The following is a 15,532-nucleotide window of genomic DNA, read 5'->3' on the forward strand; positions in this document are numbered from 1 at the left end:
AACATTGTTCTTGGTAACTGATCTTATTTTTTCTCAGCTTCGATGGTGAGCTGGGCGCTGCGTTATTACACGTGCAAGCTCGAGGTTTGATATTCCCCAGTTCCCACTGCGAATGAGCTGGCCCCAATCCCATATATGTCCATGAATTTGCCCCTTGGGTTTCTCATCGGGCGGCATTTGCGTGCGGCTAATGGGAGGAAACTGCAGAGCAAGAAACACAAATAACGCCTATCAGATACAGAAACAATGTTTATTTGTTTGATACATTATACAGATGCCGAGATGAAACATTAGTGATCATTTTGCAATAGTTTGCTGTGCGTGACGTGTGAGGTACCAGTAACAACAGGAAGAGAAGAGAAGTACATTGGATGCTGAAACAGGACTCATGGTAACGATAGAGGTACAGGCGGTCCTCGGTTATCCAGCGGAATCCGTTCTGGAAGTACCGTTGGATGGTGAAACCGCTGTAAAGTGAGTCCCGTGTTAATCAGTGGCGGTGAGCGTCGGATAACGCATTCCGGCGTCGAAAAGCGGCCCATAGGGTTGCGTTGGGTACGCCATTCGTTGTAAAGTGAAACGTTGGATAGCGAGGACTACCTGTAACAATAATCAGAAGATGACCTGAAGATGATGAGTGGACGTCAAGACGGAAGTTACGTGTGAGGAGTTTATTCCTCCTTCTCTTCACCGTGAGTGATGATGTGGACGAGGTTTTTGTAGTTTAAATTTCCGGTGACATCGGGGGGGAAAGCTGTGAACATCTGGTCGACCTATGAAAAGAAAACAAGAATGGACCATAGGGGTCCACGGTTACACTTCTAGTAGCCGTACAGTTCCGGGAGAAAAGCGGACTCATTGCAGTTTGGGATACCTTTTCGAACACTGTCTCCAACTTAAGAGTTCTTCAACAATGAGATTGCAATGTGCAGAGCTTTCAAAACCTCACACCTCTCTTCTTGGAGTTTGTTGACAGTGTACTTCAAGAAGAGACCTGTGAGGTTTGGAACGTTTGTTCCAATTTAATTCCATTTATAAATGACTATAATGTTTGTCCACCTGTACAAGTGCTAAGCCGTGGCTCACCTTAAACCCTATTCGGATGCACTTGTGTTTGTTTTATTAGGAGTTTGTCTCATTTTGTATTACCTTAATGCAGGTTAGGGGGCATTGTGGAAACATCCATGTTTAAAAGGAACAGCGTGCTTATTTGCATGTCATTACCAGAATCCCTGCCTGCACTTTACCCGCAGCGTGGCGTGGGGCGAATGGGTAAATGCGATTTGCGGTAAGCACTTGTCATGAGTTTCTTATCCGTTCATCATTCCCAATGATTTTACTTTTATTTCACGATGTCAAAATCAGGTCTTGATTAAATCTTTTTAGGAGCTGGGCAGCCAACGTATTACTTACAACTGCAGTAATTCCACGTTCTGGAGGAGGCCGGCAGCACGTGTGTGCCGTTCAGTGCTACGTATTTATCCTCTAAAAGCTGAATACAATGTAAGGAAGTCCTACCTCTTCCCTTGAGAACCTCTCAGCCTGAGTCATAAGCATTTCTCTAATGCTGAAATGAAAAAGAAAAGCATGACAAAGACCGCCATTACAAGGAACCACGCAGAATTACTAACCACTCACACCTGCGCCACTTACTAATCTGATTTTAGAAGTCCGCTGCCTTCAGGGTCAAAGACTTTAAATGCATTTAAAATAGTTTCTTCTGGATCAGCCCCTGACAAACAAACCGGATACAATGGTTAATAAACATGTTGTAAAAAGGCGATATACATTCTGCATAGAGTTATACCAAGTACCCGTGGCTGTCATGTTCTATAGCAGGGGTCTCAAACTTAGTCCTTAAAGGCCACCAATAGGCCGGCTTTTATGGATATCCCTGCTTCAGCACAGGTGGCTCAGTCTTTGATTGAGCCACTGATTGAGACACCTGTGCTGAAGCAGGGATATCCATGAAACCTGACCTGTTGGTGACCCTTGAGGACCGAGTTTGAGACCCCTGGTTTATAGCCTGGCGTTCATTGCTACTCAAGTAAAAGCGGTTAACTCCAGATCAAGCGCTGATCCCTCTTCCCAGACCTCGGTGACCCAGCGAGAGGGCGATTTCATTGCTTTACTGAGATAATTGGCATTGCAGTGGAAATTCGGCATTTGAATAGTGCGACTCGGCTGTTATTTTTCCTCTGAGTTAATATGCCGTAAAGACTTTGGATAATATTTGAATCCCATTGGAATGGATCTGAAGACTTCCCCAGCAGCAGGAAGACATCGCCCCAACATACTGAATAAGGGTTAAAGAAACCAGTTATACTGGTAAAGAACAAAAGATATCCTTGTGGGACTCCATGCTACCCTAGTGACTTTTAGATAAATGGGCGAATAGGTGGCCCTAAAGAAGGACACATCATCATAACCCCCAACACTATGTAACTATGTAGCACTCAACACTATGTAACTATGTAGCACTCAACACTATGTAACACTCAACACTATGTAACTATGTAGCACTCAACACTATGTAACTATGTAACACCTTGCAGTTGGGTCAAACCTAGAGATGTACAAACCTGTCCAAAGTCGCTTTGCCTACAGGATTGGCCAACTTCAGTCCTCAACGGCCACTAACAGGTCAGGTATTAAGGATATCCCTTCAGCACAGGTGGCTCAATAAGTGGCTCGGTCAATGACTGAGCCACCTGTGCTGAAGCAGGGATATCCTAAAAACCTGCTGTCCTTGAGGTCTTGAGTTGGCCTCCCCTTCCTTCGTCTTTTGCTTGAACCTCGAAACGTTTGACGATTGGACGAAAAGTTCCATAGAACTTTGTAGCTGAAAAAGTTTGAGTGGAAATTGAAGCAAATTTTTCCGACTTAACAAGAAGAGCGCGAGGAGTCCTGATTGGCAGGGAATACTCCGAAAGCCATATTTCAGGCGGTGGAAACTGTTACTTTTTGAGAACTTTTCCAAATGATAAAATTGTTTACATTTTGTTAAAAAAAAAACAGCTAATTACGTCAGATTCACACATTTAGGCAAAACGATTGCTCATCTCATCACTGGCAGAAAAAAACCTGTTTTATTTCAAATGTGTCCACCTTTCAGTTTCTCGCCAAACATGGTTAGGAAGATGGTGAAGTTAACGGGTCCGGGCGCTTCCTTCAGCATCTCATCCAGTTCCTCGTTTTTCACATTCAGGCGCCCTGATAGGAAACAAAGCGAATCTCAGAATTCCGCCAGACGAGCGATAATTAAGCCAAATTACTCCAACCTGTTAAAGCAACTTTGTCACGTAGCAACATGTATTGACTTTGCCATGAAGTGAAAGCATTCAGCAATGCAACACCTTGTTTAATATTGAATACTTGTGCAGTTGGTTAGTTTAAGCTATGTCTGATCAGTGATGGAGGTGTCTTAGTGGTGCGAACGAGCCCAATTTCTGGGAATTGGAAACTGTTTAAGCCTCGGAGCCAAACTCAGTTTGGAAAAGTTTTATACATTGTGCGTGGGCTCGATAAATAAAAAGAGGGGGCTCTAAACCCATTGTTCTGTGAAAAAGCAAGTGGACTTTGTAAATGAAAAAGTAATGATACTTCAGGTCTATTGAGTAACAAAAGATGTGGGACTGCCTACCCACTGCCACTATCGTACTGCCTCCCCACTGTAACTATCGTACTGCCTCCCCACTGTAACTACCGTACTGCCTACCCACTGCCACTATCGTACTGCCTACCCACTGCCACTATCGTACTGCCTACCCACTGCCACTATTGTACTGCCTACCCACTGCCACTATCATACTGCCTACCCACTGCCACTATCGTACTGCGTCCCCACTGCCACTAGCGTACTGCCTACCCACTGCCACTATCGTACTGCCTACCCACTGCCACTATCGTACTGCCTACCCACTGCCACTATCGTACTGCCTACCTCCTGCCACTATCGTACTGCCTACCCACTGCCACTATCATACTGCCTACCCACTGCCACTATCGTACTGCTTCCCCACTGCCACTATCGTACTGCTTCCCCACTGCCACTATCATACTGCTTCCCCACTGCCACTATCATACTGCTTCCCCACTGCCACTATCATACTGCTTCCCCACTGCCACTATCGTACTGCTTCCCACTGCCACTATCGTACTGCCTACCCACTGCCACTATCGTACTGCCTATCCACTGCCACTATCGTACTGCCTATCCACTGCCACTATCGTACTGCCTACCCACTGCTACTATCGTACTGCTTCTCCACTGCCACTATCGTACTGCTTCCCCACTGCCACTATCGTACTGCTTCCCACTGCCACTATCGTACTGCTTCCCACTGCCACTATCGTACTGCTTCCCACTGCCACTATCATACTGCTTCCCACTGCCACTATCGTACTGCCTATCCACTGCCACTATCATACTGCTTCCCACTGCCATTATCGTACTGCTTCCCACTGCCACTATCGTACTGCCTACCCACTGCCACTATCATACTGCCTACCCACTGCCACTATCGTACTGCTTCCCCACTGCCACTATCGTACTGCCTACCCACTGCCACTATCGTACTGCCTACCCACTGCCATTATCATACTGCTTCCCACTGCCACTATCGTACTGCTTCCCACTGCCACTATCGTACTGCTTCCCACTGCCACTATCGTACTGCTTCCCCACTGCCACTATCGTACTGCCTATCCACTGCCACTATCTTACTGCTTCCCACTGCCACTATCGTACTGCTTCCCCACTGCCACTATCATACTGCCTATCCACTGCCACTATCATACTGCTTCCCCACTGCCACTATCGTACTGCTTCCCCACTGCCACTATCGTACTGCCTATCCACTGCCACTATCATACTGCTTCCCCACTGCCACTATCGTACTGCTTCCCCACTGCCACTATCATACTGCCTACCCACTGCCACTACCGTACTGCTTCCCCACTGCAACTATCGTACTGCTTCCCCACTGCCACTATCGTACTGCTTCTCCACTGCCACTATCGTACTGCCTACCCACTGCCACTATCGTACTGCTTCCCCACTGCCACTATCGTACTGCTTCCCCACTGCCACTATCGTACTGCTTCCCCACTGCCACTATCGTACTGCTTCCCATTGCCACTATCGTACTGCGTCCCCACTGCCACTATCGTACTGCTTCCCCACTGCCACTATCGTACTGCTTCCCCACTGCCACTATCGTACTGCTTCCCCACTGCCACTATCGTACTGCTTCCCCACTGCCACTATCGTACTGCTTCCCCACTGCCACTATCGTACTGCTTCCCCACTGCCACTATCGTACTGCTTCCCCACTGCCACTATCGTACTGCTACCCCACTGCCACTATCGTACTGCTTCCCCACTGCCACTATCGTACTGCTTCCCCACTGCCACTATCGTACTGCTACCCCACTGCCACTATCGTACTGCGTCCCCACTGCCACTATCGTACTGCTTCCCCACTGCCACTATCGTACTGCTACCCCACTGCCACTATCGTACTGCTACCCCACTGCCACTATCGTACTGCTTCCCCACTGCCACTATCGTACTGCTTCCCCACTGCCACTATCGTACTGCTTCCCCACTGCCACTATCGTACTGCTTCCCACTGCCACTATCGTACTGCCTATCTACTGCCACTATCGTACTGCTTCCCCACTGCCACTATCGTACTGCTTTCCACTGCCACTATCGTACTGCGTCCCCACTGCCACTACGTACTGCTTCCCCACTGCCACTATCATACTGCTTCCCCACTGCCACTATCATACTGCTTCCCCACTGCCACTATCATACTGCTTCCCCACTGCCACTATCGTACTGCTTCCCCACTGCCACTATCGTACTGCTTCCCCACTGCCACTATCGTACTGCTTCCCCACTGCCACTATCGTACTGCTTCCCCACTGCCACTATCATACTGCTTTCCCACTGCCACTATCGTACTGCTTCCCACTGCCACTATCGTACTGCTTCCCCGCTGCCACTATCGTACTGCTTCCCACTGCCACTATCATACTGCTTCCCCACTGCCACTATCGTACTGCTTCCCCACTGCAACTATCGTACTGCTTCCCCACTGCCACTATCGTACTGCTTCTCCACTGCCACTATCGTACTGCCTACCCACTGCCACTATCGTACTGCTTCCCCACTGCCACTATCGTACTGCTTCCCCACTGCCACTATCGTACTGCTTCCCCACTGCCACTATCGTACTGCTTCCCCACTGCCACTATCGTACTGCTTCCCCACTGCCACTATCATACTGCTTCCCCACTGCCACTATCGTACTGCTTCCCCACTGCCACTATCGTACTGCTTCCCCACTGCCACTATAGTACTGCTTCCCACTGCCACTATCGTACTGCTTCCCCACTGCCACTATCGTACTGCCTACCCACTGCCACTATCGTACTGCTTCCCCACTGCCACTATCGTACTGCTTCCCCACTGCCACTATCGTACTGCTTCCCCACTGCCACTATCGTACTGCTTCCCCACTGCCACTATCGTACTGCTTCCTCACTGCCACTATCGTACTGCTTCCCCACTGCCACTATCGTACTGCTTCCCCACTGCCACTATCGTACTGCTTCCCCACTGCCACTATCGTACTGCTTCCCCACTGCCACTATCGTACTGCTTCCCCACTGCCACTATCGTACTGCTTCCCACTGCCACTATCGTACTGCTTCCCCACTGCCACTATCGTACTGCTTCCCCACTGCCACTATCGTACTGCTTCCCACTGCCACTATCGTACTGCTTCCCCACTGCCACTATCGTACTGCCTACCCACTGCCACTATCGTACTGCTTCCCCGCTGCCACTACCGTACTGCTTCCCACTGTCACTACCGTACTGCTTCCCCACTGCCACTATCGTACTGCTTCCCACTGCCACTATCGTACTGCTTCCCCACTGCCACTACCGTACTGCTTCCCCACTGCCACTATCGTACTGCTTCCCCACTGCCACTACCGTACTGCTTCCCCACTGCCACTATCGTACTGCTTCCCCACTGCCACTATCGTACTGCTTCCCCACTGCCACTATCGTACTGCGTCCCCACTGCCACTATCGTACTGCTTCCCCACTGCCACTATCGTACTGCTTCCCCACTGCCACTATCGTACTGCTTCCCACAGCCACTATCGTACTGCTTCCCCACTGCCACTATCGTACTGCCTATCCACTGCCACTATCATACTGCTTCCCCACTGCCACTATCGTACTGCTTCCCCACTGCCACTATGGTACTGCTTCCCCACTGCCATTATCATACTGCTTCCCCACTGCCACTATCATACTGCTTCCCCACTGCCACTATCGTACTGCTTCCCACTGCCACTATCGTACTGCTTCCCCACTGCCACTATTGTACTGCTTCCCACTGCCACTATCGTACTGCTTCCCCGCTGCCACTATCGTACTGCTTCCCCACTGCCACTATCGTACTGCTTCCCCACTGCCACTACCGTACTGCTTCCCCACTGCAACTATCGTACTGCTTCCCCACTGCCACTATCGTACTGCTTCCCCACTGCCACTATCGTACTGCTTCCCCACTGCCACTATCGTACTGCTTCCCACTGCCACTATCGTACTGCTTCCCCACTGCCACTATCGTACTGCTTCCCCACTGCCACTATCGTACTGCTTCCCCACTGCCACTACCGTACTGGTTCCCCACTGCAACTATCGTACTGCTTCCCCACTGCCACTATCGTACTGCTTCTCCACTGCCACTATCGTACTGCCTACCCACTGCCACTATCGTACTGCTTCCCCACTGCCACTATCGTACTGCTTCCCCACTGCCACTATCGTACTGCTTCCCACTGCCACTATCGTACTGCTTCCCCACTGCCACTATCGTACTGCTTCCCACTGCCACTATCGTACTGCTTCCCACTGCCACTATCGTACTGCTTCCCCACTGCCACTATCGTACTGCTTCCCCACTGCCACTATCGTACTGCTTCCCCACTGCCACTATCGTACTGCTTCCCCACTGCCACTATCGTACTGCTTCCCACTGTCACAATCGTACTGCTTCCCCACTGCCACTATTGTACTGCTTCCCCACTGCCACTATCGTACTGCTTCCCACTGCCACTATCATACTGCTTCCCCACTGCCACTATCGTACTGCTTCCCCACTGCCACTATCGTACTGCTTCCCACTGTCACAATCGTACTGCTTCCCCACTGCCACTATTGTACTGCTTCCCCACTGCCACTATCGTACTGCTTCCCACTGCCACTATCGTACTGCTTCCCCACTGCCACTATCGTACTGCTTCCCACTGCCACTATCGTACTGCTTCCCCACTGCCACTATCGTACTGCTTTCCCACTGCCACTATCGTACTGCTTCCCCACTGCCATTATCGTACTGCTTCCCCACTGCCACTATCGTACTGCCTATCTACTGCCACTATCGTACTGCTTCCCCACTGCCACTATCGTACTGCTTCCCCACTGCCACTATCGTACTGCTTCCCACTGCCACTATCATACTGCTACCCCACTGCCACTATCGTACTGCGTCCCCACTGCCACTATCGTACTGCTTCCCCACTGCCACTATCGTACTGCTTCCCACTGCCACTATCGTACTGCTTCCCCACTGCCACTATCGTACTGCTTCCCCACTGCCACTATCATACTGCTTCCCCACTGCCACTATCGTACTGCTACCCCACTGCCACTATCGTACTGCTTCCCACTGCCACTATCGTACTGCTTCCCCACTGCCACTACCGTACTGCTGCCCACTGCCACTACCGTACTGCTTCCCCACTGCCACTACCGTACTGCTTCCCCACTGCCACTATCGTACTGCGTCCCCACTGCCACTATCGTATTGCTACCCCACTGCCACTATCGTACTGCTTCCCCACTGCCACTATCGTACTGGTTCCCCACTGCCACTATCGTACTGCTTCCCACTGCCACTATCGTACTGCTTCCCCACTGCCACTATCGTACTGCTTCCCCACTGCCACTATCGTACTGCTTCCCCACTGCCACTATCGTACTGCTTCCCCACTGCCACTATAATACTGCTTCCCACTGTCACAATCGTACTGCTTCCCCACTGCCACTATTGTACTGCTTCCCCACTGCCACTATCGTACTGCTTCCCCACTGCCACTATCGTACTGCTTTCCCACTGCCACTATCGTACTGCCTATCTACTGCCACTATCGTACTGCTTCCCCACTGCCACTATCGTACTGCCTATCTACTGCCACTATCGTACTGCTTCCCCACTGCCACTATCGTACTGCTTCCCCACTGCCACTATCGTACTGCTTCCCACTGCCACTATCGTACTGCCTATCTACTGCCACTATCGTACTGCTTCCCCACTGCCACTATCGTACTGCTTCCCTACTGCCACTATCGTACTGCTTCCCACTGCCACTATCGTACTGCTTCCCCACTGCCACTATCGTACTGCTTTCCACTGCAACTATCGTACTGCTTCCCCACTGCCACTATCGTACTGCTTCCCCACTGCCATTATCGTACTGCTTCCCCACTGCCACTACCGTACTACGTCCCCACTGCCACTATCGTACTGCTTTCCACTGCCACTATCGTACTGCTTTCCACTGCAACTATCGTACTGCTTCCCCACTGCCACTATCGTACTGCTTCCCCACTGCCACTATCTTACTGCTTCCCACTGCCACTATCGTACTGCCTATCCACTGCCACTATCGTACTGCTTCCCCACTGCCACTATCGTACTGCTTTCCCACTGCCACTATCTTACTGCTTCCCCACTGCCACTATTGTACTGCTTCCCTACTGCCACTATCGTACTGCTTCCCCACTGCCACTATTGTACTGCCTATCTACTGCCACTATCGTACTGCTTCCCCACTGCCACTATCGTACTGCCTATCCACTGCCACTATCATACTGCTTCCCCACTGCCACTATCGTACTGCTTTCCCACTGCCACTATCGTACTGCTTCCCCACTGCCACTATCGTACTGCTTCCCCACTGCCACTATCGTACTGCTTCCCCACTGCCACTATCGTACTGCTTCCCCACTGCCACTATCGTACTGCTTTCCCACTGCCACTATCTTACTGCTTCCCCACTGCCACTATTGTACTGCTTCCCTACTGCCACTATCGTACTGCTTCCCCACTGCCACTATCGTACTGCTTCCCACTGCCACTATCATACTGCTTCCCCACTGCCACTATCGTACTGCTTTCCCACTGCCACTATCGTACTGCTTCCCCACTGCCACTATCGTACTGCTTCCCCACTGCCACTATCGTACTGCTTCCCCACTGCCACTATCGTACTGCTTCCCCACTGCCACTATCGTACTGCTTCCCCACTGCCACTATCGTACTGCTTCCCCACTGCCACTATCATACTGCTTCCCACTGTCACAATCGTACTGCTTCCCCACTGCCACTATTGTACTGCTTCCCCACTGCCACTATCGTACTGCTTCCCCACTGCCACTATCGTACTGCTTTCCCACTGCCACTATCGTACTGCTTCCCCACTGCCATTATCGTACTGCTTCCCCACTGCCACTATCGTACTGCTTCCCACTGCCACTATCGTACTGCTTCCCCACTGCCACTATCGTACTGCTTCCCACTGCCACTATCATACTGCTACCCCACTGCCACTATCGTACTGCGTCCCCACTGCCACTATCGTACTGCTTCCCCACTGCCACTATCGTACTGCTTCCCACTGCCACTATCGTACTGCTTCCCCACTGCCACTATCGTACTGCTTCCCCACTGCCACTATCGTACTGCTTCCCCACTGCCACTATCGTACTGCTACCCCACTGCCACTATCGTACTGCTTCCCACTGCCACTATCGTACTGCTTCCCCACTGCCACTACCGTACTGCTGCCCACAGCCACTACCGTACTGCTTCCCCACTGCCACTACCGTACTGCTTCCCCACTGCCACTATCGTACTGCGTCCCCACTGCCACTATGGTATTGCTACCCCACTGCCACTATCGTACTGCTTCCCCACTGCCACTATCGTACTGCTTCCCCACTGCCACTATCGTACTGCTTCCCACTGCCACTATCGTACTGCTTCCCCACTGCCACTATCGTACTGCTTCCCCACTGCCACTATCGTACTGCTTCCCCACTGCCACTATCGTACTGCTTCCCCACTGCCACTATCATACTGCTTCCCACTGTCACAATCGTACTGCTTCCCCACTGCCACTATCGTACTGCTTTCCCACTGCCACTATCGTACTGCCTATCTACTGCCACTATCGTACTGCTTCCCCACTGCCACTATCGTACTGCCTATCTACTGCCACTATCGTACTGCTTCCCCACTGCCACTATCGTACTGCTTCCCCACTGCCACTATCGTACTGCTTCCCACTGCCACTATCGTACTGCCTATCTACTGCCACTATCGTACTGCCTACCCACTGCCACTATCGTACTGCCTACCCACTGCCATTATCATACTGCTTCCCACTGCCACTATCGTACTGCTTCCCCACTGCCACTATCGTACTGCTTCCCCACTGCCACTACCGTACTGCTTCCCCACTGCCACTATCGTACTGCTTCCCCACTGCCACTATCGTACTGCTTCCCCACTGCCACTATCGTACTGCGTCCCCACTGCCACTATCGTACTGCTTCCCCACTGCCACTATCGTACTGCTTCCCCACTGCCACTATCGTACTGCTTCCCACTGCCACTATCGTACTGCTTCCCCACTGCCACTATCGTACTGCCTATCCACTGCCACTATCATACTGCTTCCCCACTGCCACTATCGTACTGCTTCCCCACTGCCACTATCGTACTGCTTCCCCACTGCCATTATCATACTGCTTCCCCACTGCCACTATCATACTGCGTCCCCACTGCCACTATCGTACTGCTTCCCACTGCCACTATCGTACTGCTTCCCCACTGCCACTATCGTACTGCTTCCCACTGCCACTATCGTACTGCTTCCCCGCTGCCACTATCGTACTGCTTCCCCACTGCCACTACCGTACTGCTTCCCCACTGCAACTATCGTACTGCTTCCCCACTGCCACTATCGTACTGCTTCCCCACTGCCACTATCGTACTGCTTCCCCACTGCCACTATCGTACTGCTTCCCCACTGCCACTATCATACTGCTTCCCCACTGCCACTATCGTACTGCTACCCCACTGCCACTATCGTACTGCTTCCCACTGCCACTATCGTACTGCTTCCCCACTGCCACTACCGTACTGCTGCCCACTGCCACTACCGTACTGCTTCCCCACTGCCACTACCGTACTGCTTCCCCACTGCCACTATCGTACTGCGTCCCCACTGCCACTATCGTATTGCTACCCCACTGCCACTATCGTACTGCTTCCCCACTGCCACTATCGTACTGCTTCCCCACTGTCACAATCGTACTGCTTCCCCACTGCCACTATTGTACTGCTTCCCCACTGCCACTATCGTACTGCTTCCCCACTGCCACTATCGTACTGCTTTCCCACTGCCACTATCGTACTGCCTATCTACTGCCACTATCGTACTGCTTCCCCACTGCCACTATCGTACTGCCTATCTACTGCCACTATCGTACTGCTTCCCCACTGCCACTATCGTACTGCTTCCCCACTGCCACTATCGTACTGCTTCCCACTGCCACTATCGTACTGCCTATCTACTGCCACTATCGTACTGCTTCCCCACTGCCACTATCGTACTGCTTCCCTACTGTCACTATTGTACTGCTTCCCACTGCCACTATCGTACTGCTTCCCCACTGCCACTATCGTACTGCTTCCCCACTGCCACTATCGTACTGCTTTCCACTGCAACTATCGTACTGCTTCCCCACTGCCACTATCGTACTGCTTCCCCACTGCCATTATCGTACTGCTTCCCCACTGCCACTACCGTACTACGTCCCCACTGCCACTATCGTACTGCTTTCCACTGCCACTATCGTACTGCTTTCCACTGCCACTATCGTACTGCTTCCCCACTGCCACTACCGTACTACGTCCCCACTGCCACTATCGTACTGCTTTCCACTGCCACTATCGTACTGCTTCCCACTGCCACTATCGTACTGCTTCCCCACTGCCACTATCGTACTGCCTACCCACTGCCACTATCGTACTGCTTCCCACTGCCACTATCGTACTGCTTCCCACTGCCACTATCGTACTGCTTCCCCACTGCCATTATCGTACTGCTTCCCCACTGCCACTACCGTACTACGTCCCCACTGCCACTATCGTACTGCTTCCCCACTGCCATTATCGTACTGCTTCCCCACTGCCACTACCGTACTACGTCCCTACTGCCACTATCGTACTGCTTCCCACTGCCACTATCGTACTGCTTCCCCACTGCCACTATCGTACTGCCTACCCACTGCCACTATCGTACTGCCTATCCACTGCCACTATCGTACTGCCTATCCACTGCCACTATCATACTGCTTCCCACTGCCACTATCGTACTGCTTCCCCACTGCCACTATCGTACTGCTTCCCCACTGCCACTACCGTACTGCTTCCCCACTGCCACTATCATACTGCTTCCCACTGCCACTACCGTACTGCCTATCCACTGCCACTATCGTACTGCGTCCCCACTGCCACTATCGTACTGCTTCCCCACTGCCACTATCGTACTGCTTCCCACTGCCACTATCGTACTGCTTCCCACTGCCACTATCGTACTGCTTCCCCGCTGCCACTATCGTACTGCTTCCCCACTGCCACTATCGTACTGCTTCCCCACTGCCACTACCGTACTGCTTCCCCACTGCCACTATCGTACTGCTTCCCCACTGCCACTATCGTACTGCTTCCCACTGCCACTATCGTACTGCCTATCTACTGCCACTATCATACTGCTTCCCCGCTGTCACTATCGTACTGCTTCCCCACTGCCACTATCATACTGCTTCCCCGCTGTCACTATCGTACTGCTTCCCACTGCCACTATCGTACTGCTTACCCACTGCCACTATCGTACTGCTTCCCCACTGCCACTATCGTACTGCTTCCCCACTGCCACTATCGTACTGCTTCCCCACTGCCACTATCGTACTGCTACCCCACTGCCACTATCGTACTGCTTCCCACTGCCACTATCGTACTGCTTCCCACTGCCACTATCGTACTGCTTCCCCACTGCCATTATCGTACTGCTTCCCCACTGCCACTATCGTACTGCTTCCCCACTGCCACTATCGTACTGCTTCCCCACTGCCACTATCGTACTGCTTCCCCACTGCCACTATCGTACTGCTTCCCTACTGCCACTATCGTACTGCTTCCCACTGCCACTATCGTACTGCTTCCCCACTGCCATTATCGTACTGCTTCCCCACTGCCACTATCGTACTGCTTCCCACTGCCACTATCATACTGCTTCCCCACTGCCACTATCGTACTGCTTCCCCACTGCCATTATCGTACTGCTTCCCCACTGCCACTATCGTACTGCTTCCCACTGCCACTATCGTACTGCTTCCCACTGCCACTATCGTACTGCTTCCCACTGCCACTATCGTACTGCTTCCCCACTGCCACTATCGTACTGCTTCCCACTGCCACTATCGTACTGCTTCCCCACTGCCACTATCGTACTTCTTCCCTACTGCCACTATCGTACTGCTTCCCCACTGCCACTATCGTACTGCTTTCCACTGCCACTATCGTACTGCTTCCCCACTGCCACTATCGTACTGCTTCCCACTGCCACTATCGTACTGCTTCCCCACTGCCATTATCGTACTGCTTCCCACTGCCACTATCGTACTGCTTCCTCACTGCCACTATCGTACTGCTTCCCACTGCCACTATCGTACTGCTTCCCCACTGCCATTATCGTACTGCTTCCCCACTGCCACTATCGTACTGCTTCCCCACTGCCATTATCGTACTGCTTCCCCACTGCCACTATCTTACTGCTTCCCACTGCCATTATCGTACTGCTTCCCCACTGCCACTATCATACTGCTTCCCCACTGCCATTATCGTACTGCTTCCCCACTGCCACTATCGTACTACGTCCCCACTGCCACTATCGTACTGCTTCCCCACTGCCACTATCGTACTACGTCCCCACTGCCACTATCGTACTGCTTCCCCACTGCCACTATCATACTGCTTCCCCACTGCCACTACCGTACTACGTCCCTACTGCCACTATCGTACTGCTTCCCACTGCCACTATCGTACTGCTTCCCACTGCCACTATCGTACTGCTTTCCACTGCCACTATCGTACTGCTTCCCCACTGCCACTATCGTACTGCTTCCCACTGCCACTATCGTACTGCTTCCCCACTGCCATTATCGTACTGCTTCCCACTGCCACTATCGTACTGCTTCCCCACTGCCACTATCGTACTGCTTCCCACTGCCACTATCGTACTGCTTCCCCACTGCCATTATCGTACTGCTTCCCCACTGCCACTATCTTACTGCTTCCCACTGCCACTA

The 15,532-nt window shown here is 52.0% G+C and overlaps 1 protein-coding gene across 1 annotated transcript in view; it reads right to left on the reverse strand.

The window, feature by feature from the left end:
* Window positions 1-231: 231 nt before the first annotated feature.
* Window positions 232-15,532, reverse strand: part of MYL2 (myosin light chain 2) — a 33,183-nt gene continuing 17,882 nt past the window's right edge. Inside the window, exons 4-7 of the mRNA XM_075568152.1 lie at window positions 3,109-3,213; window positions 1,654-1,732; window positions 1,519-1,567; window positions 232-773 (exon numbers count right to left, since the gene is read on the reverse strand). Coding sequence (XP_075424267.1) covers window positions 672-773; window positions 1,519-1,567; window positions 1,654-1,732; window positions 3,109-3,213 — 335 coding nt within the window. The 3' untranslated portion in view covers window positions 232-671. The remainder of the gene's footprint in view (window positions 774-1,518; window positions 1,568-1,653; window positions 1,733-3,108; window positions 3,214-15,532) is intronic.

Source organism: Ascaphus truei, chromosome 13, assembly GCF_040206685.1.
Source record: "Ascaphus truei isolate aAscTru1 chromosome 13, aAscTru1.hap1, whole genome shotgun sequence".
In the NCBI taxonomy this organism is placed as follows: domain Eukaryota; kingdom Metazoa; phylum Chordata; class Amphibia; order Anura; family Ascaphidae; genus Ascaphus; species Ascaphus truei.